The following is a 25,319-nucleotide window of genomic DNA, read 5'->3' as shown; positions in this document are numbered from 1 at the left end:
TAGATAAACACCTTTTACTAGTTCAAATAAAGTTAGGTTAGGTTGGATTAGGTTATGTTAATGGGATACTTTCCAAATATCATTACTGCACTTTTGTACAAATACAGAACTAGTTTTTTTTTGTATTGAGAAATGTTTCGAGACTTTCAACATTTCTTTCTCGCTTAGGAAACAACAACTTAATGAGCATTTACATTCAGGCAAAAGAAATGAAGAGAGCAAAAGGGGGGAACCTCATCGGCAGTTCTTTTCGCCGATAGATGTTTTTAAAAAAAAAACAAGAAGTTCTCTAAAGCAACCGTGTTTTTGGGCTCGCAGAATACCAAGAAACGACGGACCAACCTCTGGGGCGCCCACCCGAAAGTCGTCACTCCGCTAGAAGACAAAAAAAAGGAACAACAACATCGTCAACTTTGCGAAGGATGGACGGATGGAACAGAAACGAGAGTTTGTTAGTTGGTCGTTTCGCTTCAACGAAGTCCACACTCAGCCCCACCAATTTTCCCCCTTTTTACACGCTCCTCCATATGTACACATGTGTTTGTGTGTGTGTCTGTATCTCTCCGATATACAACTCTATATTACACCTGTAACGACGATTCGATTTAGTGCAAAACTCGCGCACTTACTTCATTAGTCCTACTTATATAAGAAGCGGACGCGAGTCGCGACGCGCTCATACTTTTCTTTTGTTTTCATCGTTACGGTCGTTCCGTCGTGGGCCGTCTCTCAAAGTGCGCGAAAAGTTTAGAATTTGTTTCTTTTGGACGCGAGAACAAAAAAAAAATTATATAAAATAATAAACACAAAATACTTTCTCACCCTCAACACACCCTGCATGCATTTGGTGAGTAGTTCATCCCATTGAACATTCAAATTACAATTAGATTTCTTTGCATTACAACCGTAAATGTAAAGAAATTAAATACAGATTTTTTTTAGTTAAAAATTTACAACTAACTATTTTAAATTTAGTAATCATTTAATTAAAAATCAAATTTTTATTCTTTTTTTTTGGTGATTTTTAAACTATCTACTAAATTATTACCTTCACTAAATCAACTTCACTAATTGTGTTAAATTTTACAAGAAAATTGTCACATTTAAACACAAAAAAAAGAAACGAATTTGTATTAATTATTTCATTATTTTTAAATTGTTATAAGATGTAATGCAGCAAAAAATTAATATTTTCTTACATTTGACTAAATCGTAACAATTTGTTTGAAAATAAACAAAAATATTAAAAACAAAATAGCCGACTTTTAATCAATTGTTTTTTTTTATGCGATTATACAAATATTGAAGATGGCCTCTTCTATTTTATGATCGGTTCTCATGAATAACGGTAGTGTTTTTTTTTTTGGTAACTAATTATTCTTTTTCATCGGTTCAATTTTTAAATTAAAAAATAATAATTAACATACTGGTAAAAGTTAAGTGAATGAATTATATTAAATTGCTCACATTTTGTTACATTAGACAATAAAAAAACAATAAAATGTTGAAAATAACAATAATAAAAAAATATTAATATTATTTTGGTATACATCAATTGTTTTCTTACAGTTGTTATATCTTGGAAGGCCATTTTCGAAATTAAAAGCCACCTCGATCTAAATCGAACATGAATACAATGTTACAATTGTTATAAGTACATAAAGAAATTATCAATTATTGCATTGTTAATTGGCGAAAAATGAATTTGCATATTATTTTTTTAAATTTTTGTAACATTTTTTTTTTGTTGTGAATTCTAATCGGCATCATTAAACGAAGCAAACTAAAACCTATGATAGCGACAGTTTTTATTCTCATTTTATCGCAATTTTTATTTCATTTTCGAAGTTGGCAATAAATTATTATTATTGTCAATTAAAACAAACAAAGCAGATGACACTGACAGTTCTCGTCACTTGATTTAAGACGACTTTTTTTTAGCTTTCTTTGAGGTTGGTACGTGGCTGCAATGCAAACGCGTATCAATGAATGAATCACCGCACGCGCGTTTCCAAATTATACACACATTTAAACATTACTAACAACGAAACGATTCACACCGAAACGAACCTGAAAACAGTTGTTTTTATTATCATAAAGTAAAAGAAAATAAATAAAACAAAAATTGAAACAAATGACTTTACCTTCCCAAAATGAAACAATAACAGCTCAAAGTATTTGTAGAGAATGAAAGAAAACCTAATTCTTATACATAATGAACATATTAGTTATGAATTATTTATTTAAATATAAAAAATAGACAACAAATTTTCATATTCATTTGTGCTACTTTCGCACGTCTATTTGTGAACAAAAATAAATTAAAATCCGCATTTCGTTACTGATTTGAACATGGTTAATTAGTGAAAATGTTGACGAACTAAATGTATCGGTAATTTCTGTGTGATAACGCATTTGTTTTCAATTTTTTCGACATAATCACGTTCGTCGACATATGTAACTTGTGTAATTGAAATTGTGTAAGTCGAGACCGGTTTTTTGTTCGTAAATTACTGGTGCATACCTTGAAATCGATTGGATTTCGTTCGTCTTTATTAGTTGTTTTTCTCAGAGCCAACGTTTGGATATCATCGAATTCTCGGTATTTCGGCAAATAAACAGTTACATACGCTAATACTAAATTTACAATTTGCCACATTAAAAAAATACTGTTTTTGACAATGATTAATATTTACATTCAAATAAACAACTTTGTTATAAGTTGTTTATTTGAATCTCAATTAGGTTTAAATTTAAAAAAATGCGGATGTTATTTCTTTCTGTTCTTAAATTTATCGTTTCCATCTTCAATTAGATTACTGCGATTTTAATCGAAGACAATTTTTGCCTCCTCCATGCTGTAACTTGTTTTTGTGTTTACATCACCCAATCCGATCAATTGATCAATTAAAAATTGAATGATGATATCTTAATTCAAAGCAAATAATCGTTCGATGCTCACGAAAATTGCATAAAGATGATCGAACACGTTGTAGACAAAAAAAATAATATATATATATATAGTGTGAGCTATTTATATTGGTAAACTTTGACGAGATGCGACTTATCATTGTGAAGTGGTTGAAGATTACACACTTGCACTTTTCTCGTTTTGGTTTTTTTGCTCCGATGATTTTCAATTAACTATAAGATCGTCCGATATACAAACGGATGTACATATAGATAGCCTCGACGACGATGACGGCATAGAAACGTGTATCATAGTTACGCGTTACGCGAAAAGTCGAGCCAAGAGTACTTTCTCTCGACCGAAGAGGCGAAACGTTCACAATGTACGCGATCAATCGTCAATTTTAGACTGTTCCCAAAGTTTGCAGCGAAAGTTCACGCATCGCCGTACCGGTACGTCCAACAACATCTATGCCAATAAGCTGATAAACGACCAATTGTCAACGAACAGAACCCAGAATCGATCCCAGCGGAACGCCTGAATCATCATCGACACGTGCTGTCATACGTGACTAACGATTATTTGTTCAAACTAAAATACCTTCTGCGTTTATTGTTGTTATCATTTTGCTTTTATAAATATTGTTCGAAGAATTGCTTGGAAACAGGTATATAGTGCCTTTCATTTTCGAGGCCAAAATCGTGGCAGTCGGTGAATTCGCTAATTCAATTGTTGTCATACGGTGATCGGTCCATTGACGCTTGCTAAATTCCTCAGGGTAATAAAAAAAAAAGAAGAACAACAGTTTGCATTACTGTGTTAATTACGACAAATTCCAAGTCAAATTTGCATCTATTGTGTTAATTGTGTCAATTTGTATTCAATTGTTTTATGAAGTAAAAATAAGTGTGTTACAGGTTATACGATACGTGGCTTGTCAGGCAATGACAGTACTTGTCAATTAAATTAAGACAATATGACAATTAAACAATCTGTCAAAAGTAACCTATGACAAGTGTCATGTGACAGTTACTGTCATTTTATTGAAAACAAATTAATTCCAAACTATAGGATCAGATTAGAATAAAGTAATATTAATTGAAATTATGAGTTTGCAAAAATGTATTTGTTTGAAGTTATCAAAATAATGGCGTAGATTTAAACTTTAAAATTACATACTGTGTACTTAAGCATAAATGCACAGAATTGATCATAATTACAAGCATTATCGATGGTCGAGGTGGTGCCTAGTTGAACTGTAAAATAACAGTTTTTCCAACATCGGATGCGCTGTGAAAAAATGCCGTAATTTCGTAAATAGCTGAAGGCACACACATCCTACGCACCGTACAATTGGAGGCACGCGGCGGAAATCGCTCGTTGTCTCATTGTTTAATTTTTTGTATCGCAATTTTTCGCACTTTGTCTCATCTTCGTGCATTGACCAATTATTCATACATGTTTTAATGTCTTCTATTCTTCCAGTTTGATTCGAGATGACGGAAAAGGAGAAGAACGATAAAAATGATTCCAAGTATCCGTCGACGTTCACCGTCGACTGTTTCAGCTCGACGTAAGTATATATAGATTTAAATAAGTTCAACATCAAAAACAATACTATTTCATAATTCTCAAATTAGATTTTATTTTTCCTAAATTCCTAAAGTGTTTACACCCAAGTAGAATCAAACTAAACTTTAAAAAAAAAAGAAAGAAATTCGCAAAGTAAACAAAATTGAGCTGTCTATGTATAATCTACATTAGACAGCTTAATTTGTATCGTAAATCCTGGAGCTTTGGTAGCCTAATAATTGCTTTGTTTATGGTAGATCGCGAATTAACTGGGATTATTTTTTAAGCTGGCAATTAGCGAATTCCATTAATTATCGGCATTCTTTTGTTTCTCCCCCCCCTACCCCTCTCCACGTGAACATCGCCGCCAACTCCGATAAAGGCGTTTGTTTTGATTGTTCGTGCACCTGCAATCAACGCGTGTCGTTACGAAAACGACTTAAATAACAAAAACAATTAGGACGTGGAAAAAAGTTAAAAAACAAAAGTAAAAATGACATTAATTGAAACAAATTAAAGATTTTGTTTTTGTTCAATGCACTCACTCTATTTGACGATGATAATTCTGATCGTCCCATAAGTCAATATTTATATATTTGCAATGCACTTCAGATAAGTTTCACGCGTTTGTTAATGGTGCATGAAAGTGTGGGGGGGGGGAGAGGAGAAGTGGTTATGTAGACATGAGTAAAGTTGCAAATAATTCTGCAATCATTCGCAATCGCGCTTCTCATTAATCGCAGATTCAATAACGTTTCATCATTAACTTTATTTCTTAGATTTTTAAAGAATTAAAGTTTTAAATTCTGTTCCTATAGGTTTCCTTCAGCCTTATTAAAAGAATATGTATTACGTATCAATGTTTGTAAAGTATTTGTTGTTAGATGCGGAAAGAGAAATTCCAACTAAAATAATAATCAGATAACAAACAACAAACCGAAAGCACACACTTTATGCGTCGCTTTCTGTAATTTGTATAGGTGAAAATGCTGTGATCATCGAGATGATTGATGAATTATGCATCGACGAGATGATTTCCGGATCGTGCAGAAATGCAAAGACAATGGCATCATCATTTCTTCCTTAATTTTTTACGTTTTTTATCAACAAATCATTGTTACATATTTGCACGTCCTCTTAATACTAATTCAATTTGGTATCTTGCACTCCCGTTTCGCGCAGTGACGAATACACATATACAAACATTATTCAACGTGATTAAGCGTTATAAAACTTTCACCGCCGTGTAAATATTATTATTTATCGCGTACATTCGTCCATTAGCGCAAAATCAACAACAATTGTTAACATGCACAAAAGAATATTTACTTTAAGTCTCTACGAAAGGCGTTAGAAGCGCGAAAAGAAAACAACATAGATACAATGTTATATCTATTATCGTTCGTAAATCCGCGGATTAATCGAGTGGGCTTATATAATGCCACCGGATATCCAATACCCATTGTTTTCACTATTATTTTTTTTGCTCCTTTTATAAATTAATTCGTACGGTGTTTTTTTTATGTGATGGTTTCGAGTATCTCCGAATACCGAAAAATTTCCGTTCGCTCGATACTATCTCGATTAGATGGGATTAAGGGACACTCGTAGTGTGCTTTAGATATCGGTGTCAATTAAAGAAAGAGAGGGAGCTGAAACGGATCAATTAATCAAACAAACAATAAAAAAAAGAAACTGTTTTATCTATGAATTATTGAACTTTAACGAGAAATCGTTAATTAAAGGGAGATGGATGATGCAAATATATAAATATAAACAAAAGTGCAAATCATTTCTGATATTTGATTAATGGAAAAGTTTCCATAATTAAGTTTTTCGTTTTTATCTATGTTTCCACTTTGAATGGAAATAGATATATATTCATGTTTACTAATTGTTGTAGTAATTTTAATCATTTTCATTATGCTTACATGTAAATTCGTTGTAAAATAAATGCTAAAAATATACTACACGAAATTATTTTTAACAAAAAAAATGCTGTACTTTTAATTTTCTTCAATTTATCTTAGGCTGCATTTAAGTAAAAATAAAAATTGAATTCAGAAAGTGAAAAGAATTAAGTTATCTAAGCATTCTTATTATTATATTTTTGTACGTTAAAGTTTCCTTTAGTTTCCTCTTTAATTTCTCAGGGTAATATAAAAAAAATAAGAACAACAGTTTGCATTCCTATGTCAATTACGACAAATTCCACGTCAAATTTGCATCTATCATGTTAATTATCATTATTAGATAATATTAGTAGTCAATTTGTATTCAATTGTTTTATGTAGTAAAAATAAGTATGTTACAGGTTATATGATTCGTGCCTTTTCACACAGTGACAGTATTTGTCAATTTGACAATTAAACAATATGTCTGCCAAAATTAACCTATTACAAGTGTCATATTACTGTCATTTCATTGAAAACAAATGAATTCCAAACTGTAGGATCAAATTAGAATAAAGTAATATTAATTGAGATTTCTTTGTGTTGAAAGTTGTTTGAAGTTATCAAAATAATGGCGTAGATTTAAACTAAATTACTTAGAATTAAGTTATCTAAGCATTCTCATTATGATATTTTTGTACTTTAAAGTTTCCTTTATTTTCCTCTTTAATTTGCATCCATTTTCATTAGTCTACTTTAGTTTAATCTTCTCTTTCATTATTTTTTTTTTGGCTACAAATAGTTTCTTTCAGTGTTAATTTCCATTCGTCCTTTGTAGTTTCCTCTTGGTATTAAAACAAGGATTAGAAACTCCATTAAAGTTAGCGAATGGAGAACAATTAAGCTTTCCTTTCTAAATGCGATGCAACAGAGTGCTCATTTTTATTTTTTTGTTTGTTTCTTGTTTCAGGACGAAACTGCCGATCGGAAGCGTGGAGACCATCAACGAGAAGGAGTACAATCCGTTCGATCATCGCGTCGGAGAACACCAAAACTCGTAATGATCCTACTTTTTTTTATGTATATATATAATTTAGATTCCTTTAGGGTTCTTTCGCGTCCATTCCAATCGCAATTATTCGGAAATTATAACTATCCGTCTCTTTTTATTCGGTGGTCGCGCAGCTAATTGCGTTTACAGTTCGATCGAAACTCGATCGTTAACCGAATTTCAATGATGTTAATTGAGAAAACGATAATAACAATTTTAAAACAAACAAACAACAAGAGAACAACAGAAAGAACACCAACTAAACACCGAACCAAGAACTAAATCGGAAACTCGAATATAATGAGGTTATAGAAATTTATTTGTGCCACAAAGCGCGCTCGTTCGCTCTCCACCTTTTGCCTACGTTTCCACCTTCGATGACGACCACAAAAACAACCTCAACATTCATCAACAAAACAACAAAATACCACGTATATCTTATACAATCGAGAATTCCACGTGCGGTCTATAGAACATTTCATAAAAAATCGGGAATAACGTAAATTTTATATGATACATTTTTATAAAACTTGAATCAATTATAGTTATCACTGTCTAAATTGAGTTTGTTTCAAACTTCTATAGCATAAACGTCAAATTTGACGTTTACGATTAATTTCTTGTGTCTTTTCATAAAATTATTCGAATCTTTCTTAAAACAAAAGAAATTAGTATACTATATGTTATTTTATCAAATGGGATTTAAGAATCTATCCAAATCGAGGTTAACGCAAATTTTAGGAAATGAAACTTTTGTGACATGTCAATTTATCAATAATTTGTGACATATGTCATTTTTTGACAGGTTGTCAAATCAATCAATAGAATTTTAATGAATGAATGAATGAAAAATGTAATGAATGAAATTGATTTTTGAATCGATTCATAGTTCATTGTAAAGGTTCAATAATTTGTTACTGTTGTTAATTTATTTTACTCCTGTTGTGCTGTTCAATGGGCCGCCGAAATTTACATAACAAATTACCGGTTTCCATGGCGACGCGTACGGTTGCGTAACGATAAAGTCATTCAATTGTTCCGTCGAATCATTGTTCCTTGATGTTCCCTAATGTTGATTATTATTATTTTTGTTTGTTTTTCATTTCAGATCGGTGGGTGCGCTCGTCCATCTGGTGAAGAGTTCGCTTGGATCTGGGATCCTGGCGATGCCGCACGCCTTCCTCAGCGGCGGTGCGATCTTCTCGTTCGTCGGGACGATCATCATCGGTATTCTCTGCACGCACTGCGTCCACATCTTGGTGAGTTAACTCGACGATCAACTCCAAATGAAGAGAAGACGACGACGACGGCAATTAAGGAAAATGATAATTCCACGTTGACCGCGCGCATTTGACCTGAATTCCGCGCTTTGCGCTCTCGGCCTTTTTAACGACGCGCACCGCACACGCCCTTAGCAGTTGAAAGTATTCTCTAATTACCCCCGATTCCGACGCAGGAATCAAGGCCTCCTCGCATCATCATCACCATCCACCGATTTGCATTTCGAGCAACACTCTTGCATCACTTCCAACGACGATTCGGTTATTAAATGATGCCTCCTGTCATTACGTTCCATCGGAAGAGCAGCAGCAGCAGCACCAATTTGCATCATCATAATCATCATCTTTCAATCGGTTCCAATTGGTCCTCGGGCTTTTCCCACGGTTCCCTAATTTCGAATGCAAAATCAACTCACCCTTGACACGTCCATTACCTTTGCTCATCGCTATAGCCACGGAATGTTAATTTCCTCCTAACAACAACAACAATGATTATTGATTTGCGAAACAAATTTAAACTACAAAATAAACAGCGGACATTTTTCGCATTCGGGATTAGAAATTATCAGATTTTAAAGTTTCTTCCACTGAATTTTTAAAACAATCGAAAGTAGATTCTGTAAACAAACAGCAAGAGACATGGAGAGAACGAAATTGGGAAAATGAAACGAAAGTTTACGAAAAAAAATAAATAAATATACGAAACAGAGGCAACCTTTTTACCGTCGCGTTGTGTCACGAAGATTAGGTAAAACCGAACTAGATGCAGTCAGTGTGCATTCGAGCGAAATGCTAAAAAAATAAGTAAATGAATGAGAAAACGATGGTAAACAGAATATCGACGAACAGAGAAAGTCGACGAAATTTGTTACATAAGATGTGATTTGTCTCTGTGAAACGTTTATTTAAATTAGTAAAACATTTTTTCGAATTCTATTATTCCTTTATCGTAATTTATAATTTACTCTTTTCGTTATTATCATAATTTATTGAACGATCTGAAGATGGATGAAAGTATTGAATTTGGTTATGTAACCAAAGAACACACAAAATTAATAGTTTCTGGAAAAACTTTCCATTTTTCTTCATCTAAAAAACTATCTATCAGTGAGTTAACTCACAAATTTGTATTAGTTTCAAGAGTGCATAACACTTAGAGGTTATTGACCATTTCTTTCGTTCTTTGGTATTTTCAGTATCTTAACTCACAATTAACAAACAAAAAAAAAACATTAAGACTTGAAACATTTGTTGGATCGTTTAGGTGAAAGTGGATAGTTAAAGTACATTTTCGCAAATGAAAATAATAATAATAATATCAGCTGAACTTTACAATCACTGAAATCGCAAGAAAAATAAACATTTTCGTGCAATTATCGTAAATTATACTGAAAAACAGAAACGAGCGATATAACGAGCTCGATCTTAAGAAACCGAATTACCAAAGGATAATTAACATTGCTCGAAATCGTTTTTTCCTTCATTTATTCCCCCCCATTTCCAGCCGACATACCTTCGATTGCGAAAACGGACATTCCTAATTTGGTTTTGCGAAAGCGAAACGAAAAATTCAAATTCGAATTGCACATAAAATAAAATTAAAAAAAAAAACAACAAACAATGGTACATAAAGTAAGGCGAAATCGATTTCTGCGAATTGTGCATTATTATATAACGAAAAAAACAAAGAGAAGAAAATAAGTGAATTTCGTGTGTCAAGGTCTGAATGCGTGGGTGTCTTTGTTTTTCTTGTATATTAATTGAATTGTGAAGCTGTTGAGAGAAGGGAATTCCAGTTTTCGTAATAATAACAACAACAAGAAAAATGTACACAAATATATGACAAAAAAAATGTGTGAGTTGAATTCGTAGTAGCGAGAATTGCGTGCCCGGAATAAAGTTTTTTTTATGTTTCTGTATGTGAATTTACAATTACAGTGTTTACTATATTTTCTGGTTTGTTTTGTTGTTTGTGCGGAAATCGCTCCATACCGGATGCAAATCCGAAGGATGTTTCATTGATGATGATCATCATTTGAAGATGAGACGAGATCGGTTTTCGCGGAGGTCGCTCATATTTGAATCAGATATCAATGTGCAAATAATAATGCTTGTTTTGTAATTGTGATTTCAGGTGAAGGCTTCGCACGAGATGAGCAGAAGGAAGAAGGTGCCGTCTTTGGCGTTCGCGGAAACCGCCGAGGCCGTCTTCGAGTATGGACCGGAGAAGATCCGCAAGTTCTCGCATACCGCAAAGTAAGTTCCACCAAAAAGTTAAGCGTACAGAAAAAAAAAGAAACGAAAATGAACGCCATCCGTTTGCAACGAAAGCAAACTGGTCCTTCTGGAGAAGATATGCGGCAATTTTCGCCGCAGACACAATTACCTGCAATTACGTACTACCCGGTTCCAGCGAAGGGAGAGAAATCTCGTCTTCGATGAAATTGCTCTCTCGCTTCTTCTTTTGTTCCGCCTCGATCACTTCGATTTTGGTTTTCGAGCCAGTCTGGGTCGGTAACCAATTAAGCGCATCTGCCTCGATTTGCGCCAAATTTGACTTAAACGCTCTCGGATACGCTTCGAACTAATTTGACATATTTATTGAAAATAACACATATCATATGGGACATGAACCCATACCAACATCACTTTTAATTTCCACCAAATTTGACATAAGCATGCTTTAACATTTAGTTAATTTTTACATGTTTATTCTCAGCATTAGTCTCAATAACTTCAAATGATGGTATTTATCAATAGAAACATTGTTCATTGTAACGAGGAAACGAAGGTTAATCTTTCGTTGGAACGTCGTTAAATTACAACTGGTTAGCAATGAAATTCTGCACGAGTTCAACCGAAAACGTGGATTTTCCATGTCATTATTGTTTTGTATAAATGTACGGACATTAAGCATTCAATTGAAAGCGAAGAAACGAAAGGCTCGACGAGAACTTAAAAATAAAACATATAGTTTTGGAGGCCGACAGCTTTAGTAGCATTTTTCACATTAACTTGACTCTAAAAAAAATACTTGGAGCAATAACATAAACATTGCATTTAAATTCCACATACAATATTGTTTTTTTTTCATAGGAAATTGAAAAACGTGGAAGTAGAAACGAAAGGTTAATTTCGAAATGATCACAAGTGCTTTGTGTGCGTATCGATGATAGCCTGAGTTGATGATAATGCGGAAGAATGCGGCGCGCTTACGTCAATCGTATTAATTGTCTACGATTAATTGGCAAATGTTTATTTATCGTTTGCAAGAAGCATTGCGACAGACAGGTACGAGATGGAGAGAGAAAATTTATGTGCGACGACGAAGAAACGCAAATACAAATGTATATTTGCGGAAAAATGACGGTGGGGAGAGGACGCGGCGAGGAAAGAAGGAAAAACAAAATGAAAAAAAAAATAAGAAACAAAACAAAATGGAAACAAAACAGACGCAAACGCAACTTTCTAGATAAATCCCAAGGATGCCAGCGCGAAATACCAACACACACACAGAGTATCTGCAGAGAGCGTTCGTATTACAATCGCAACTTCATTTACGCAAACGGCGATGAATCAAAGAAAAAACCTCAACGTTAATCAGAAAAGCGACCGCAAAGTTGCACCGATTCCAATTCGATTGGCAATAAGTTAACTTAGTTAAAAATTTCTTAAATAATTAATATTATTTCGATTGATCAAGTTAGCCACTTTCAAATAATGATTAGAAAGATTGCTTTATGTCATTATTAAATCTGTCAAAAGTGACACGTTGTAGGTGAATTATTCTACAATTTACAAATATACAATTGAAACTTTACATCACTATTGCTGTGGTTGAAAAAAAAGTACAAAGAAATGAAGAGGAACGCCGTCGCTAGATGAGATGGTAGCGTTGGAGTAGAAATTTTGAAGAAATGACCATCAAAAATAAAGAATAGCATAGATTTGAGTATGGCACGAAATGTATTGTACTGCGACACAGGTAAGCGCGGCGACCTTTACCCAGTAATCCACGCAACCGTGACCTTTCCTCTTGCGTAACCCGAAAGACGACGGATTTAAATGGAAATTGGGTATTCCGATCGGGTGTGCATAAGCGGTCAGTTTGCGCAACGCATACCGAAAGAAGACGGGAGCCGCCTATGATCCCGTCCATCGAAGACTACGAAATTTTCCGCTCGCGAAACCGCGCCGGTTGCGCAACGTCGTCTTCGAGCAATTCTCGAAACGGATCGCAAACGGCACACGACTTGTGCTCGGATAATGCAGTCAGTAGTAGTACTTCGTACTCCAATTGCTCAACGGCGACGGCCTTTCACTTCTTTTCCTCTCGTGCGCTCCAATATTGCTTTTATCAAAAGACCTTTTCCTTTGCTCCATATATACAAATGCACACAACATATGTGTGGTTTTGTTACTGCTACTGCTTGCTATTTGTTATCGTTTCTCTTCGCTTCAATTTGCTTCGTCTCGGAACGGATTCCGGATTACACAACGAGCGCGGTGCGATTTTGTAGTCCGCGCGCGGTGTGCTTTTCAATAAGGTTGGCCGAGTAAAAGTGCACTTTCTTAAAGCGGAAGGCACACCACCGCCGACGACACGCAGTCTACGGCGGAAACCAGCGGCGTCGCGACCTGAAGAACTTTTTCCGGTTTATCGGCACGCCACTGACTCGTCTCGAGAGACAATTTCTACGCGACTCGATCTCTCCCATTTTTGGAATGTTAAACACTCTTAGCGATTGCCAATTATCGTTGCAAACCCACTTTTACTGGGTGTTCTCTTCAAATAATCAATTTCCAACATCCAATACACTAATTACCGATAGATGGCTATAGCGATTTATGTTTTCCATGTATCACTGCTATCTTTTTAATAATCGTATGAAAAATTACATCATAGAAAGAAATAAAGTAATGAATTAATAAAATCAACGCGTGTTCTTTCACCTTCAGTAAATTGCAGTAAACCGATTATAGTTGACAATAAGCGATCGCGTTATTAGTACACCTATTAAGGTTACGAGCGGTATAATGTGAAGGCTGACATTAGCCTTCTTTAATTAGCGTATACATATTTAGTGCACATATTATATTATCTCTTTTTTTTATTTCCAGAGTTGCCGTCAATATAGGACTGGTCGTCACGTATTTCCTAGGTAACAGCGTCTACATCGTCCTCATCGCATCGTCCCTCAGTGAGGTAAGAAAACTACCAAAGTTGTGAACTTGTTTGAAAACAAAATCATCATCAAATCGGACTCTGATGATAAATCGTACCAAATGAATTCGGTGAATCAAACAGATGGCGGATTTTGGTAATCATCTGTTATGTGCACAATCTAACAATTAAAAAAGCGTGTTTATTATCGGTGGCGCCGGCCGAAATTCGCGCGCGCTTACGTAAACGTTTGGCAAATACCTTGCCGATAGTGATCATGAGTGGCTATTGTTCAATATTTTGCAGCACTTGTCGCAGATTAATAAACCTCGCCTTTATCTCTGATTTGCATCGCCCGTGCGGATTAATCACAGTTCTCGCGTAAACATCAATATTTAATTGTACGTTGATGCGTATCGCGAATATCTACAAAAAAACAAATAAATATATATTAATACGCACACACAAATGCAGTCAGTAATTTTCATTAAAATGTGAAACGAATCTATTTATTTGGTCTGAGTTTCTAATGTTGATTACTATAAAACAGTTTTATATTTAATTTTTCGATCGTTTGATTTACATTGAAGTCTTATGAAATATAATAATGAAAGTCTTTGCGTTTGTTCACAGGTGGTAACGTATCACAATGGTGGTGTGGAGCTGATGGATAAGAGGCTGTACATGCTTATCATTCTGGTGCCCATAATATTGACCAGTCAGTTCAGGCAGCTGCGGCATTTGGTGCCGTTCTCGCTTCTGGCCAACATCTGCATGATAGTCTCCTTCATCATCACTCTCTACTTCATCTTCGAAGGTTTCGAGGTGAGCAAGGACGTGGAGTTTCTGGGCAGCATCGACACCATCCCGTCATTCTTCAGCACGGTCATCTTCGCAATGGAGGGCATCGGCGTAGTTATGCCGGTGGAGAACAGCATGGACAAGCCGCAACAGTTCCTCGGTTGCCCAGGCGTCCTGAACATTGCCATGTCTCTAGTCGTATCGCTGTACGCCATCATTGGCCTCTTCGGCTATCTCAAATACGGTGGCATCACCTCCACGAACATCACCTCCGTCCTACCGAACACACCGTAAGTTCCATGTGATGGTACCATCATTTTGCAGTTTAACGTTTACCTTCTGATTTTAGTCTCGGAGACACGGCCAAACTGTGCATCGCCATCTCCGTGTTCTTCACCTTCTCGCTGCAGTTCCACGTACCGATGGAGATCACCTGGCAGAAGGTGTGCGAGCCCTACATCCCGAAGAAGTTCCACAACCTCGGACAAGTGGCAGTTCGCAGTTTGGTCTGTGCGGTGATCTGCTGCATCGCAATTGGTGTACCGGAACTTGATCCGATCATCAGTTTGGTCGGCGCCATCTGTCTGTCGACCTTGGGAATCCTGGTGCCCGCCTTCGTCGAGACGGTCCTGCGCTGGGAGGGCAGACTGGGCCTTCTCAAGTGGGTTCTCATCAAGAACATCTTCCTGATGTGCTTCTCCCTGTTCGCCCTCTGCGCCGGAACCTATTACGCCATCCTGAAGATCATCGAACTCTACTAAACAAGGAAACAAATAATCCGATTATTTTTTTTCGAATCGCCCTGTACATATATATACATACATACAAACAAGAAACAAACAAACAACGTAACAAAAACATTTGGGCTAAGCGAAACACAAAACGCATTGTAAATAGACAAACAATGAAATGTTTATGTTGCAAAGCATTCGGCCATCATCGGAACAAAACATAAACATTATGAATGTACAAAAAAAAACAGTATATGCCATTATCACAAGTTGATCAGTGTGCGAGTGCGCAACGATTCATCATCAATCTCCATGACATCATAACAAATGACGACGAGGACGCGCGTCTTGTAAATGTCGAGCGCACCTTGAAACTAACAAGACAATCACAAAGGACTTTACAAAAAAAAGAAAAACAAATATATATATTTATATAATATGATGTGATATTTGCAAATTCTCTGCGATATTTTTATCTTTCAATTAATTAAATGAAAAGTACGATAATTATTTTTATTCTAGTGCTATATTTAACAGGGGTTTCTTTAATTTATTTATACAATGAATTAAATTAAATTAATTTAAACTAATGCGATTTTATTGCTCTTTCTAATCTTCTCCTCCTCCTCGTCCTCTTCGCCTTCAGCATCTCACATTATGATGTTGTTGGTCCAGGTGTCGTTGTGTCTCTTCCTGGTAAACGGATTGTTCAAGTTCCTATTGTCCAGTTGCGGGTAAAGACCCGGGTTGGTTTCGTAACCGTGCCCCAGATCTCGCAACTCCTTCGGCATCTCGGTGATGTCGACCGTTGCGCTGTTACCGAAACACAGAAGACCTTCCTTCTTCATCAGAAGAAGGAAGCCGAGCAACATGAGCAGAATGCCGCTCACGATCAACACCCATTTTACCACGTCTAGCGAGCTAATCTTAGCCATGTTGCTGACGAGGATATCGGCGAATTCGACTGGAAGCGTAGCGCCCTGAATTACATAGAAATAGAAAAGTTAATCAAATTTGTCCGAAGCTATATTACCTCTTCGATCCACAAAATAGGAAAAACCCCAGCGCTGACATTCTCGAGCAGTTCGAAACCCTCTAGTCGTTTAATCTGCATGTTCATCTGGATGCGTTTCCTACCTGATACAGGTGTTCCTGTAAGCTATGAAAACAAATAGAATAAATTACTAAGAGACTGTAGAGCTTTTTTGTGTACTGGCTCGATGTTGGCGTAGTTCTCGTGGAGCTCCTTCTTAGGGTCCAAACCGGTGACAAAGTCCAAGAGACTCCTGTCCGCCAGATAGAAGTGCGGATAGGAGATGAGCAACGGTGCTTTCATGCATGGCGTGACGTCGGCTAATCCGCTGATCGGGCACTGCACCACCTCGTTACCATCTTCATCATTACCACGTGGACAAAAACACCGGTTATTGGGGTTCCTGTCCAACGAGGATATTTTGCTCGAATACCGTAGAGTCTTTATACCGAACTCCTCACCCTCCTTTTCGTAGCTCGCGTACAAGGACCTTCCAGGACAAAAACAACAACAAATTGGTCTGCATTTAGAATTGTGTCCGATTACCTCAGATTTTACCGATTTTAAATTTCATTTATGGAACGACAGGTGTGTTTCGGGTCATAATTTCAGACCATTAACCTTTTCCGTTTTTACGACTCTTATAAAAATAAAGTTTTGCTCTCGCCACAATTGCAACATTCAATTTTCCTATTCAAATACCAATCGCATTAATTAATATAATTAACTTATATTCTTCCATCGGTAATTATCATTATCACAATTATTTTAGTGCTGTTCTATTTTTAATTTTTTTTCTTTTTATAAATACTTAATGAGGACTGACCTGCAAAAGTCCTGTGCGAAGGTGTACACTCTCATTGGTTTGAGAAGGTTGAAATAAGGTGGAAAGACTGTGGAATCGCTACCATTGATCTGATTGCAGTACTCGTTTCCCCATATATCCATCTTCGTCTGCCCCTCGTAACTGTATATTTGTCCTTTGGTGGTGTTCTTCAATCCCCTGCCCATCTCCCAAGGACCATCGTCCGTTCCGTTTAGCTGCGCAAAGATTTGATGACGATCAACGATTATTAACTTAACTTAAAGTTAGATGAATGAGAGGAATCTTACATGTCCGAACATCGAAAACAGGAAGTCCTTTCCGTTTTCCGCCACCTTGATCGTTTTGGGAAGGGTGCCCTTCATCGCTCCGCAAACGAATTCTGCGAAGCGAGCCGTGAAAAACAAATTTATAATATGACGGATGTTAGCAAGGACGTTGCATTGGTGCAATTTACCGACTTCGTCGTCCTGACAGTACAGCCGTATGCCATCGAACAGGATATCCTTAACTTTGGCAGTCAAGAATATGTCCTTGGTTCCAGGGAACAGATAGGGAATAGCTTCGCTAATTGCGGGCAGCGCGGATGGAAATAGGATTTCCACCTGAAGCGCCGTTCCCTAAAGAACAACAAATTATTATATAAAACAATGAACGAACAACGATGGTCGTCATTTACAACTAGAGCGGCGTTCAGTATTGTCACGGTGTCATCGATGTCATGGCAACCGCTGTCCTGTTTGTTGAACAAGAACGTCTTCTTGAGGACGTACTTGAGGACATCGCGCGTTTCGTCGACGCTGATATCCACGCGTTCTCGGTACTGACTGTAATTTATAATATCTTTGTTTTAAAGCAAATTTTGTAACATCAGCATCATCTAGCAAATACTCGTAAACGTATGGACCAATCTCTTTGAGGATAGGTTTGGCTCCGTTCTGAACTTCAGCGGCATTGGTCACGTTGAAGAAGATGATCTTGAACTTCAGAGGAAACGGCTGTTTCTTCCAATAATCGTACGACTGCGTTCCATCCACCAAATCTATGTTCTGCGCAGCGGAATATATTTTGAATAGTTAAAATGATGCATGATAATTCCAGTACCTGATGGAGTTGATGCTCAACCAGTTTGGGAAAGACGTACCAGGCGCAGATCGCGCCCAATGCAACGATCAGAAAACCCGTGCCGGACGTGATCAGAGGACAGTTCTTGTACATTCTGCGATCCGATGCGAAATGCCAATTACACAATACCACTTCGACAATCGGAAGGACGCTATTAAAATCGCATAATAATATTTAGCTAATCAGAAGATCATCTGCTTTTTTTGTTTGTTTGTATGTGTGTGTTTGTTTTCATATTTCCATTGTCGTTGCTTGAATAGGATTAATCGCATTAAACATGTATGCTGATGGACTTGCATGCCATCCGGACATCAAAGTTCGCTCCTTCTTTTACTACCCGCCGCCTCACTAATTATTATATATGCAATAATCGTTCCCTTTATTATTATTAGTGTTTCCGATTGGAATCGTCGATTGAATCTTAGCATTATTTCGCTATTACATACTCCACAACAAATAATATAATTTGTAAGCAAGCACATTTAATATCGATTATTATTTATTCTCAGCAATAATTGGTAAAACTATACTACAAATTCTCTTTGAATAATTTTAAACTGCACTTGAATAAAACTAACAAAATATAGGTTGGCCAGTTCTTTGTTTTGTTCTTCAAATTAATTTTATATATACATTATTCAAATTGATCTTCGTTAAATACTTCACAGAACTAAGTATTGCGACATTATTTATAACATCTAATTAGATTATTATTAGATTTTTAATTGAAAATATTTGCAATGAAAATTTGCTTTCATTCATTTATGGGTTTATTTTGATTAAAAATACTTTTTAATGAGTCGAATAGTAATCATCTCAACATCAACATTTTTCAATTAAATCTGTGTTAAATCTGTTTAATCAATGATTTAAAATGGCGATGTTAGGCAACCAAACTTGCACGTCTGCAGTTTTCCGCACACATGTCAAAGATATGTGTCAAAGTTTTCACCTGGAACTGTGTTATTGGCTATTTTAATTGTTAATAAAAGAAAGAGAACAATAGAAAAGGGCGCCTGGCGAAGGAAGAAAAATATCATGCACACGTCGCCAAACGTTATCAGTCTTTAATACCGTTAAATTGGCATATCCGAAATGTGTGGTTATGTTATCATTCCCCAGATTCCTCAATATTATTGTTAAGTATTAGTAGTAGCTAAGGTAAATAGAAGAGCTGAAAATGTTTCCGCGCAGCTATAGCCTAGCGAAGCAGCTGTGCCACAAGTGCGAATACAGCTGTTTAGTGAATTTCCGTAAGTTTGCACTTAATGCAATCATCTGTGCATTCATTTTAATTATGTATTATGTTCTTTCACAGGCGTAGCGAAACGTAATTATGTAGTATATGATAAGTATTTTAATCTAGCCAAATGTCTAAGGCGTAACTTGTCCAGTACAAAAAAACCAGAACCTTTGGAGAAGCCAAAGAAACAAGCAATCATCGATGTGATTGCTCCGAAGATCAGGGAGGGTGAAAAGGACACTCTTTTAAAAGATATAAAGGAAAAGAGTTTGGAGGGGGTGAATGTAGGAGGAAAGAAGAAAGAAGCGCCAGTAGCAGCTGAACCTATAGCCAAGTTGAAGGAGAAGATTCTGCATAAGCAGCAAGGCAGTGCCGAAGATGGTACGTTTTTGCCATGATTGTAACTTATTAAATTATAAAAAAAAACTAAAGTTGCAGGTGTTCCAACGCCACAGCAGAAGAAACGGAAGCGCGTGGATTTCACGGCTTCATCGCTGGAAAGGAACTTCATAACGCCGGTACGTGCAATGTCTGATTTTCTTCTGAAGCCGTCGGACCTGGAAACCCTTCCGAAGACGAAGCGTCGGTCGCCGTACGAGGCCGAGCCTCCTATCACGGTGTACTGGAGACGTGACGTCGAAGCCAAGGCGCTGCAGGTCTGGGGCTCACGCGAGAACCTCATCAAGGAGTGCATCAAGCGCGATATCGAGCGCAAGAAGTACCAGCAAAGTGATTAACCTTCATATTTTGCTAACGTTCGACCTGCAATAGAATGAATGTCTGTTTTCCTTTCGTTTAGATATTTTCACGGTGAAGCGTCGCCTCCGGGATTACAGGCGAGAGATGGGCAAGTCCGTGGAAGCGGCCGACGTCGAGTCGGGCTTGATGGGACGTTCGGGGAAGGTCGTGCTTATGGCCGTTGGAATGTGAGTTTTAGGTTTGACGGCGGATGCGCTGTAAGTTCATCTGTTTATCACAAATTTTGCCTACATGGTTTCAGCAACTCTATGAACTTCTTGTTCAAATTGGGCGCCTGGATTCTCACCGGCTCTCATTCCATGTTCTCCGAGTGCATTCATTCCTTGGCCGATACCATCAACCAGTTGATATTGGCTTATGGCATTCACAAATCCGTGCAGGTTAGTTTCTGCCACCCTAAGTAAGAGATGCAATAGCTTCTACAATTCAAAAACACTTTTTCACTGTTGTAAAACAAAATATTTTCAGATTGCGGACTCGAATCATCCGTACGGATATACGAACATGAAGTACGTGGCTTCGCTGATATCTGGAGTGGGTATCTTCTGCGTGGGTACCGGTTTGTCTATATACCATGGCATCTCCGGTTTGATCGATCCTCAGCCTATCGAGGACCTCTTCTGGGTATGATATCTACTTAAAACCAGAGGAGGATTGCAGTTATATGTGGTGTTGGTTTTGCAGGGGTATTTCGTGCTCGGTGGATCGTTGATATCCGAGGGAGCCACGTGGTATGTGGCCTTCATGTCGGTGCGAAAGGGGGCACAAGAGAACAACATGTCCATCAAGGATTACAGTGAGTCCGGTTGTTGATATTTTCACTCATTGGAGATTTTCAATACGGTTTTTGATTATAGTTTTCAGGGGTCAGGATCCGAGTGTGAATGTGGTGCTGTTGGAGGACGCGGCCGCCGTGATCGGCGTAACCGTGGCCGCTACCTGCATGGGTATATCCTCGCTGCTGAACAGTCCCATTCCTGATGCTATGGGTTCGATCCTGGTGGGCGGTATCCTTGGCACCGTTGCCTCCTTCATCATCTACACGAATGTCGCCGCTCTGGTAGGCAGATCCATTCCGCAAGAGAACCTGGACAAGATCAATAGCGAGCTCGAATCCGACGTGATGATCCGTGCCATTCACGATGTGAAGGGCATCGACATGGGCAACTACCTGGTGCGATACAAGGCCGAGATGGACTTTGACGGCAGGGAACTCACTAGGGCTTATCTGGACAAGGAAGATTTGAACAACCTGTTGGAGGTGATTAGTGGAAATTTATTAGTTTTTGCTAAAGACTCTATTGCGTGTTTTCCACAGGAGGTGAGGAAGTTTGAAAACATCGATCAACTGGAGGAGTTTATGCTAAAACACGGCGAGGCCATCGTTGATATGCTTGGTGGAGAAATCGATAGGATAGAGATGAAACTGAGGGTAATCTTTGACTTTTTTTTCAATCAACTTAAACTAATTTGCACTTGCATTTCTGTTAACAGAAGAAACATCCGGAGATAAGGCACTGTGATTTGGAGATTCTGTAGGTGCGAGGGTCGGGACCAAGGAAGCTTAGAGGGTTGGAGGCCTCGACGCGAAGGATTCGAGAATTGTTTAATTTATTTGATCGGTAGACGCCTTTTCTTTTTAATTGCTGTAAATATTCCTTTGTAAATAATTACTCTCAAGACCTATGCATCTCGGTTTTCTAACACACTCTTATTATCCGAAACCAAACACGATTTTTAGATTTTTATTGGGTACTTTTATTATTACTGCGCCTTTTGTTATTCGTATAAATCTAAATATATATTCAATGTTATAAATCCAATTAGAAAATAGTTTGACTATTGCTTTATTTTTAATACTATTTTCCACTTCCACTGTTTACTATTAATTAATAAAATTTGTTTTACGTTTGCTTGCCTATTCGAACCTATTGCCACAACAAACAAACAACGGAAAAACACAAAAATTGCAACAAAAAAATAAGATATGCGCTGCGAATGATTATAATAAATATGGAAACAATAGACGAGAATTTCAATAAGTTGCATAAATTGCATTGAAGCCAAAGCTCAGGGCTACGTTCAGAGATTTGCATTAATTATCAATTCATTGTTGCTGAAGTTACAAAAAAAATAAACAATCGCTCATTATATTCAAATTTTTCGAGGTTCATTTATAAAAACGCACGGATTTTCGATTTGATCGAGATAACTAAGTTGAGTGCGTCCACTGCACTCCCTTCGTTTGTTAGTAAATCTTTCATATTTTGGTAGAAAGATGTGGTTCGTGTTGGTGCTTCTTTTTCAGGGATCCACAGCACTTTACACTTTGAATCAGGGTGCTCATAGGAAGTGCGATTATGCGCACGTTAACCGCACATACACCTGCAGCTACATCGAGAACATCTTTCCGAAGATGTTCTACGGAAACTACGCTTTGGATTGCGTATCCTGTAGCATTCCGACTTTCAAGGTAGAGACGTTTCCATACGAAAACAGCTTGATCTCGATGAACCTGACGAACAGCCGAATCAGGAATATCACGAGCTTCGCCTTCCAACGGCTCGGAGGTCTTCACAGTCTAGATTTACGATACAATGTTATTAGGTACGGCAGTATCTCAATTGCAATATAAATAAGTAGTTTAATCGATTGGAGGTGTTTTCTACATTATATTTATGTGTGTCGTAGAAACGTGTCGCGCGATGCCTTCAATGGATTGGTAGAGGTGTACGAGTTGTACCTGGACAACAATGAGCTGGAGGATTTGACTCCAGGATTTTTGAATAACTTCGAAGGGAATCAGGTACGCATCAGCTGGAACAAACTAAAGTCAATCGCGGGGAAAACTTTCGAAGGCATCAAAGGAGTGATGGCCTTGGATTTATCGCACAACCACATCTTCACGCTCTTCGAGGATTCGTTCTCGTATCTCGATGGTCTCGAATTTCTTGATATGTCCGATAACGCTCTGTGCAACTTACCGCTTGGTGCGTTCAAGAACCTGAAGCTACTGAAGACGCTGAACCTAGCCGGTAATCACTTCCGAAAGTTCCATTTTGGCACGTTCTCCGGGTTGAACGGTCTCATCGAGTTGAACCTCTCGAGGAACGCTCTCATCCAATTCGAGCCCAACGTCCTGCTGACGATGGGGAATCTGCGGATGGTAGACATCGGCGCCAACGATCTGCAGTACGTTGACGGTCTGATGATCCACTCTTACGCGCCTCCGCTTCGTCAGATCGGGATCAGCGACAACGTCTGGAACTGCATCAGTCTCTCCAATTTAATACAGTACTTACATTCAGTCAACATACATGTCAACGAACATTACAGATACGATGTCACCAATGTCCATGGTATTGCCTGCGCCGATGATACTATCACCGACCAGAAACTTACGTTTGAAAAGTTCTACAACATCTTGAAACGTAACACCAATAATGCCTATAATTATTGCTGATTGCTACTTTATGAAGAAAAAATAAAACTTTAAAAAAGTTTACTACTTTACGTAACTATTTGTGTATCAAAAATTACACAATAAATATAGTTTGAATATAAAATTCCATGTTGATGTTCAATGAATACTTATAATATACGGCACATAAAATGTATAAATAGAAAGAAATATTGTAAACAAGTTAATCTGACCTAGTATTCTATTAAAATTACCAATAAATCTATTGGAATCGGTTACTTCATATCTATATATGGAGGAAACTGAACAATTCGGATGATCGAATCTATCGCCAACGCAGATTATTCACGAAAAAAAAAATCCATGGTCAATTTGATCAAAATGTCGATGGATCTGGAAGATCTAGTAAACCAAATTTGTATATTGAAGCCAAGATCGATTATTTTTTTAATGTGAATTTTTGAGAATGGATAAAACCAATAATGAAAATGGGTTTGTTGATAAACAATAAATATAAATAAAAAAAACAAATCTAACAAATTCAGAGATTATTACTACTTTCACATTTACAATCATAAGAAATAAACAATTATCTTATCTGCACTAAAGTATTTCCCCAAAGCAAAATTCCCAGTGTAAATCCCCGCATCTCAGATTCGAAATGCTGTATATATAAGGTGGTTCGATGCGAAACAGATTCATACTGAAACAATCACTGTCCACTACGTTTCACTGATTTACAATAAAACGAAAGTAAGTAAAGAAACTTGTATACCAAAATATCATCTGAATTATATTATTTATTCGCGTTGCAGATGATCAAGCAAATGATCTTTCTTGGATTAATAGCATTTGCTGTTTCTTATCCGCACATCGATGCTAATGCAGAAGACGCCGAAGCATACGGAGCGCAGGTTTTCAGAAACGAAGAGCAGATTTTCCGGCCTAGAAGATTTGTAGGTCACGTGAACCGTCCGAGGCCAGGACAGACGTGGTCTCCGCCGAATCCTAAACCTCAAGGACCACAGACTTCTATCAATCCAAGCATTAACACCAACAAAGCTGGCACCACCAATGTCGGTGTCGATGTCAAGCACGAAAGACCAGGTGCTAAAATCCAAGCACACATTGATCAGAACGTTAAGGGGCCAGGAAAATCCGGAAAACCTAACTGGAACGTACATGCTCAGATCGATTAAACTGTTTTTTTTTTGTATTAATGTTTAATAAAGATATATATTTTCCTTAATTTTTATCAATTTTTATTGTATCCTGTATAGCAGTGGTTTCCAAACTTGAAGTTACTACGCCTCCCTCAAAAGTATGTAATCATTTGGCGCCTCCCCTTTCATAAAAGGAACGCGCGTTACAGCAATATGGATAAGAGGAATGTATATACTTGCTAGATTCCCCAAACATTCAGCTTTCATATGCATATATCGGATTCATTCTATCTATTATAGTTTAAGAGAAAATCAATGAAATGTGAAAACACCGCCGCCCGTCCGCAAAC

At 37.3% G+C, this 25,319-nt stretch overlaps 5 protein-coding genes across 6 annotated transcripts; 4 read left to right on the top strand and 1 right to left on the bottom strand.

Moving 5' to 3' along the window:
- Positions 1-573: 573 nt before the first annotated feature.
- Positions 574-15,650, top strand: LOC108564122 (proton-coupled amino acid transporter-like protein pathetic). Its single transcript, XM_017923059.1, has 8 exons — positions 574-847; positions 4,397-4,484; positions 7,346-7,432; positions 8,535-8,685; positions 10,841-10,962; positions 13,828-13,912; positions 14,504-14,961; positions 15,021-15,650. The coding sequence occupies exons 2-8, from the start codon at positions 4,408-4,410 to the stop codon at positions 15,430-15,432; spliced, it is 1,392 nt and encodes a 463-aa protein (XP_017778548.1). The 5' UTR covers positions 574-847; positions 4,397-4,407; the 3' UTR covers positions 15,433-15,650.
- A 358-nt stretch (positions 15,651-16,008) lies between these two features.
- On the bottom strand, positions 16,009-18,476 carry LOC108564115 (sensory neuron membrane protein 2-like). The gene is made up of 9 exons (XM_017923043.1): positions 18,363-18,476; positions 18,150-18,307; positions 17,938-18,085; positions 17,716-17,878; positions 17,549-17,640; positions 17,262-17,476; positions 16,616-16,925; positions 16,436-16,561; positions 16,009-16,382 (listed from the first exon to the last, which is right to left on the bottom strand). The coding sequence occupies exons 1-9, from the start codon at positions 18,474-18,476 to the stop codon at positions 16,053-16,055; spliced, it is 1,656 nt and encodes a 551-aa protein (XP_017778532.1). The 3' UTR covers positions 16,009-16,052.
- Positions 18,477-19,294: 818 nt separating this feature from the next.
- On the top strand, positions 19,295-22,133 carry LOC108564120 (zinc transporter 9). 2 transcript variants are annotated; one of them, XM_017923055.1, is made up of 10 exons: positions 19,295-19,636; positions 19,702-20,007; positions 20,059-20,355; positions 20,426-20,552; positions 20,627-20,765; positions 20,854-21,009; positions 21,070-21,181; positions 21,243-21,646; positions 21,704-21,817; positions 21,880-22,133. In XM_017923055.1, the coding sequence occupies exons 1-10, from the start codon at positions 19,564-19,566 to the stop codon at positions 21,922-21,924; spliced, it is 1,773 nt and encodes a 590-aa protein (XP_017778544.1). In that variant the 5' UTR covers positions 19,295-19,563; the 3' UTR covers positions 21,925-22,133. The 2 variants fall into 2 exon arrangements, with proteins under 2 accessions (XP_017778544.1, XP_017778546.1); XM_017923057.1 differs by having other exon boundaries at positions 20,065-20,355; positions 21,880-21,971.
- A 472-nt stretch (positions 22,134-22,605) lies between these two features.
- LOC108564123 (leucine-rich repeat-containing protein 15-like) lies at positions 22,606-23,860 on the top strand. The gene is made up of 2 exons (XM_017923060.1): positions 22,606-22,992; positions 23,077-23,860. The coding sequence occupies exons 1-2, from the start codon at positions 22,664-22,666 to the stop codon at positions 23,846-23,848; spliced, it is 1,101 nt and encodes a 366-aa protein (XP_017778549.1). The 5' UTR covers positions 22,606-22,663; the 3' UTR covers positions 23,849-23,860.
- A 633-nt stretch (positions 23,861-24,493) lies between these two features.
- On the top strand, positions 24,494-25,055 carry LOC108564126. The gene is made up of 2 exons (XM_017923063.1): positions 24,494-24,559; positions 24,622-25,055. The coding sequence occupies exon 2, from the start codon at positions 24,622-24,624 to the stop codon at positions 25,003-25,005; it is 384 nt and encodes a 127-aa protein (XP_017778552.1). The 5' UTR covers positions 24,494-24,559; the 3' UTR covers positions 25,006-25,055.
- The last annotated feature ends 264 nt before the right edge of the window (positions 25,056-25,319 follow it).

Source organism: Nicrophorus vespilloides, unplaced genomic scaffold (assembly GCF_001412225.1).
Source record: "Nicrophorus vespilloides isolate i.1.1-1 unplaced genomic scaffold, Nicve_v1.0, whole genome shotgun sequence".
Taxonomy (NCBI): domain Eukaryota; kingdom Metazoa; phylum Arthropoda; class Insecta; order Coleoptera; family Silphidae; genus Nicrophorus; species Nicrophorus vespilloides.
Note: the sequence above shows the minus strand (reverse complement) of the source record. Positions and strands in the feature narration are given on the sequence as shown.

Coding starts and splice junctions, on each gene's coding strand:
- LOC108564122 (XM_017923059.1), top strand. CDS start 4,408: ATGACGGAAAAGGAGAAGAACGATAAAAATGATTCCAAGTATCCGTCG. Junction 8,686..10,840: donor CGCACTGCGTCCACATCTTG/GTGAGTTAACTC, acceptor TTGTGATTTCAG/GTGAAGGCTTCGCACGAGAT. Junction 14,962..15,020: donor TCCGTCCTACCGAACACACC/GTAAGTTCCATG, acceptor TTCTGATTTTAG/TCTCGGAGACACGGCCAAAC.
- LOC108564115 (XM_017923043.1), bottom strand. CDS start 18,476: ATGTACAAGAACTGTCCTCTGATCACGTCCGGCACGGGTTTTCTGATC. Junction 18,086..18,149: donor ATTGGTCCATACGTTTACGA/GTATTTGCTAGA, acceptor TATAAATTACAG/TCAGTACCGAGAACGCGTGG. Junction 17,641..17,715: donor CTGTCAGGACGACGAAGTCG/GTAAATTGCACC, acceptor CTCGCTTCGCAG/AATTCGTTTGCGGAGCGATG.
- LOC108564123 (XM_017923060.1), top strand. CDS start 22,664: ATGTGGTTCGTGTTGGTGCTTCTTTTTCAGGGATCCACAGCACTTTAC. Junction 22,993..23,076: donor TTACGATACAATGTTATTAG/GTACGGCAGTAT, acceptor TGTGTGTCGTAG/AAACGTGTCGCGCGATGCCT.
- LOC108564126 (XM_017923063.1), top strand. CDS start 24,622: ATGATCAAGCAAATGATCTTTCTTGGATTAATAGCATTTGCTGTTTCT.
- LOC108564120 (XM_017923055.1), top strand. CDS start 19,564: ATGTTTCCGCGCAGCTATAGCCTAGCGAAGCAGCTGTGCCACAAGTGC. Junction 20,356..20,425: donor GCGCAAGAAGTACCAGCAAA/GTGATTAACCTT, acceptor CCTTTCGTTTAG/ATATTTTCACGGTGAAGCGT. Junction 20,553..20,626: donor GTGCTTATGGCCGTTGGAAT/GTGAGTTTTAGG, acceptor ACATGGTTTCAG/CAACTCTATGAACTTCTTGT.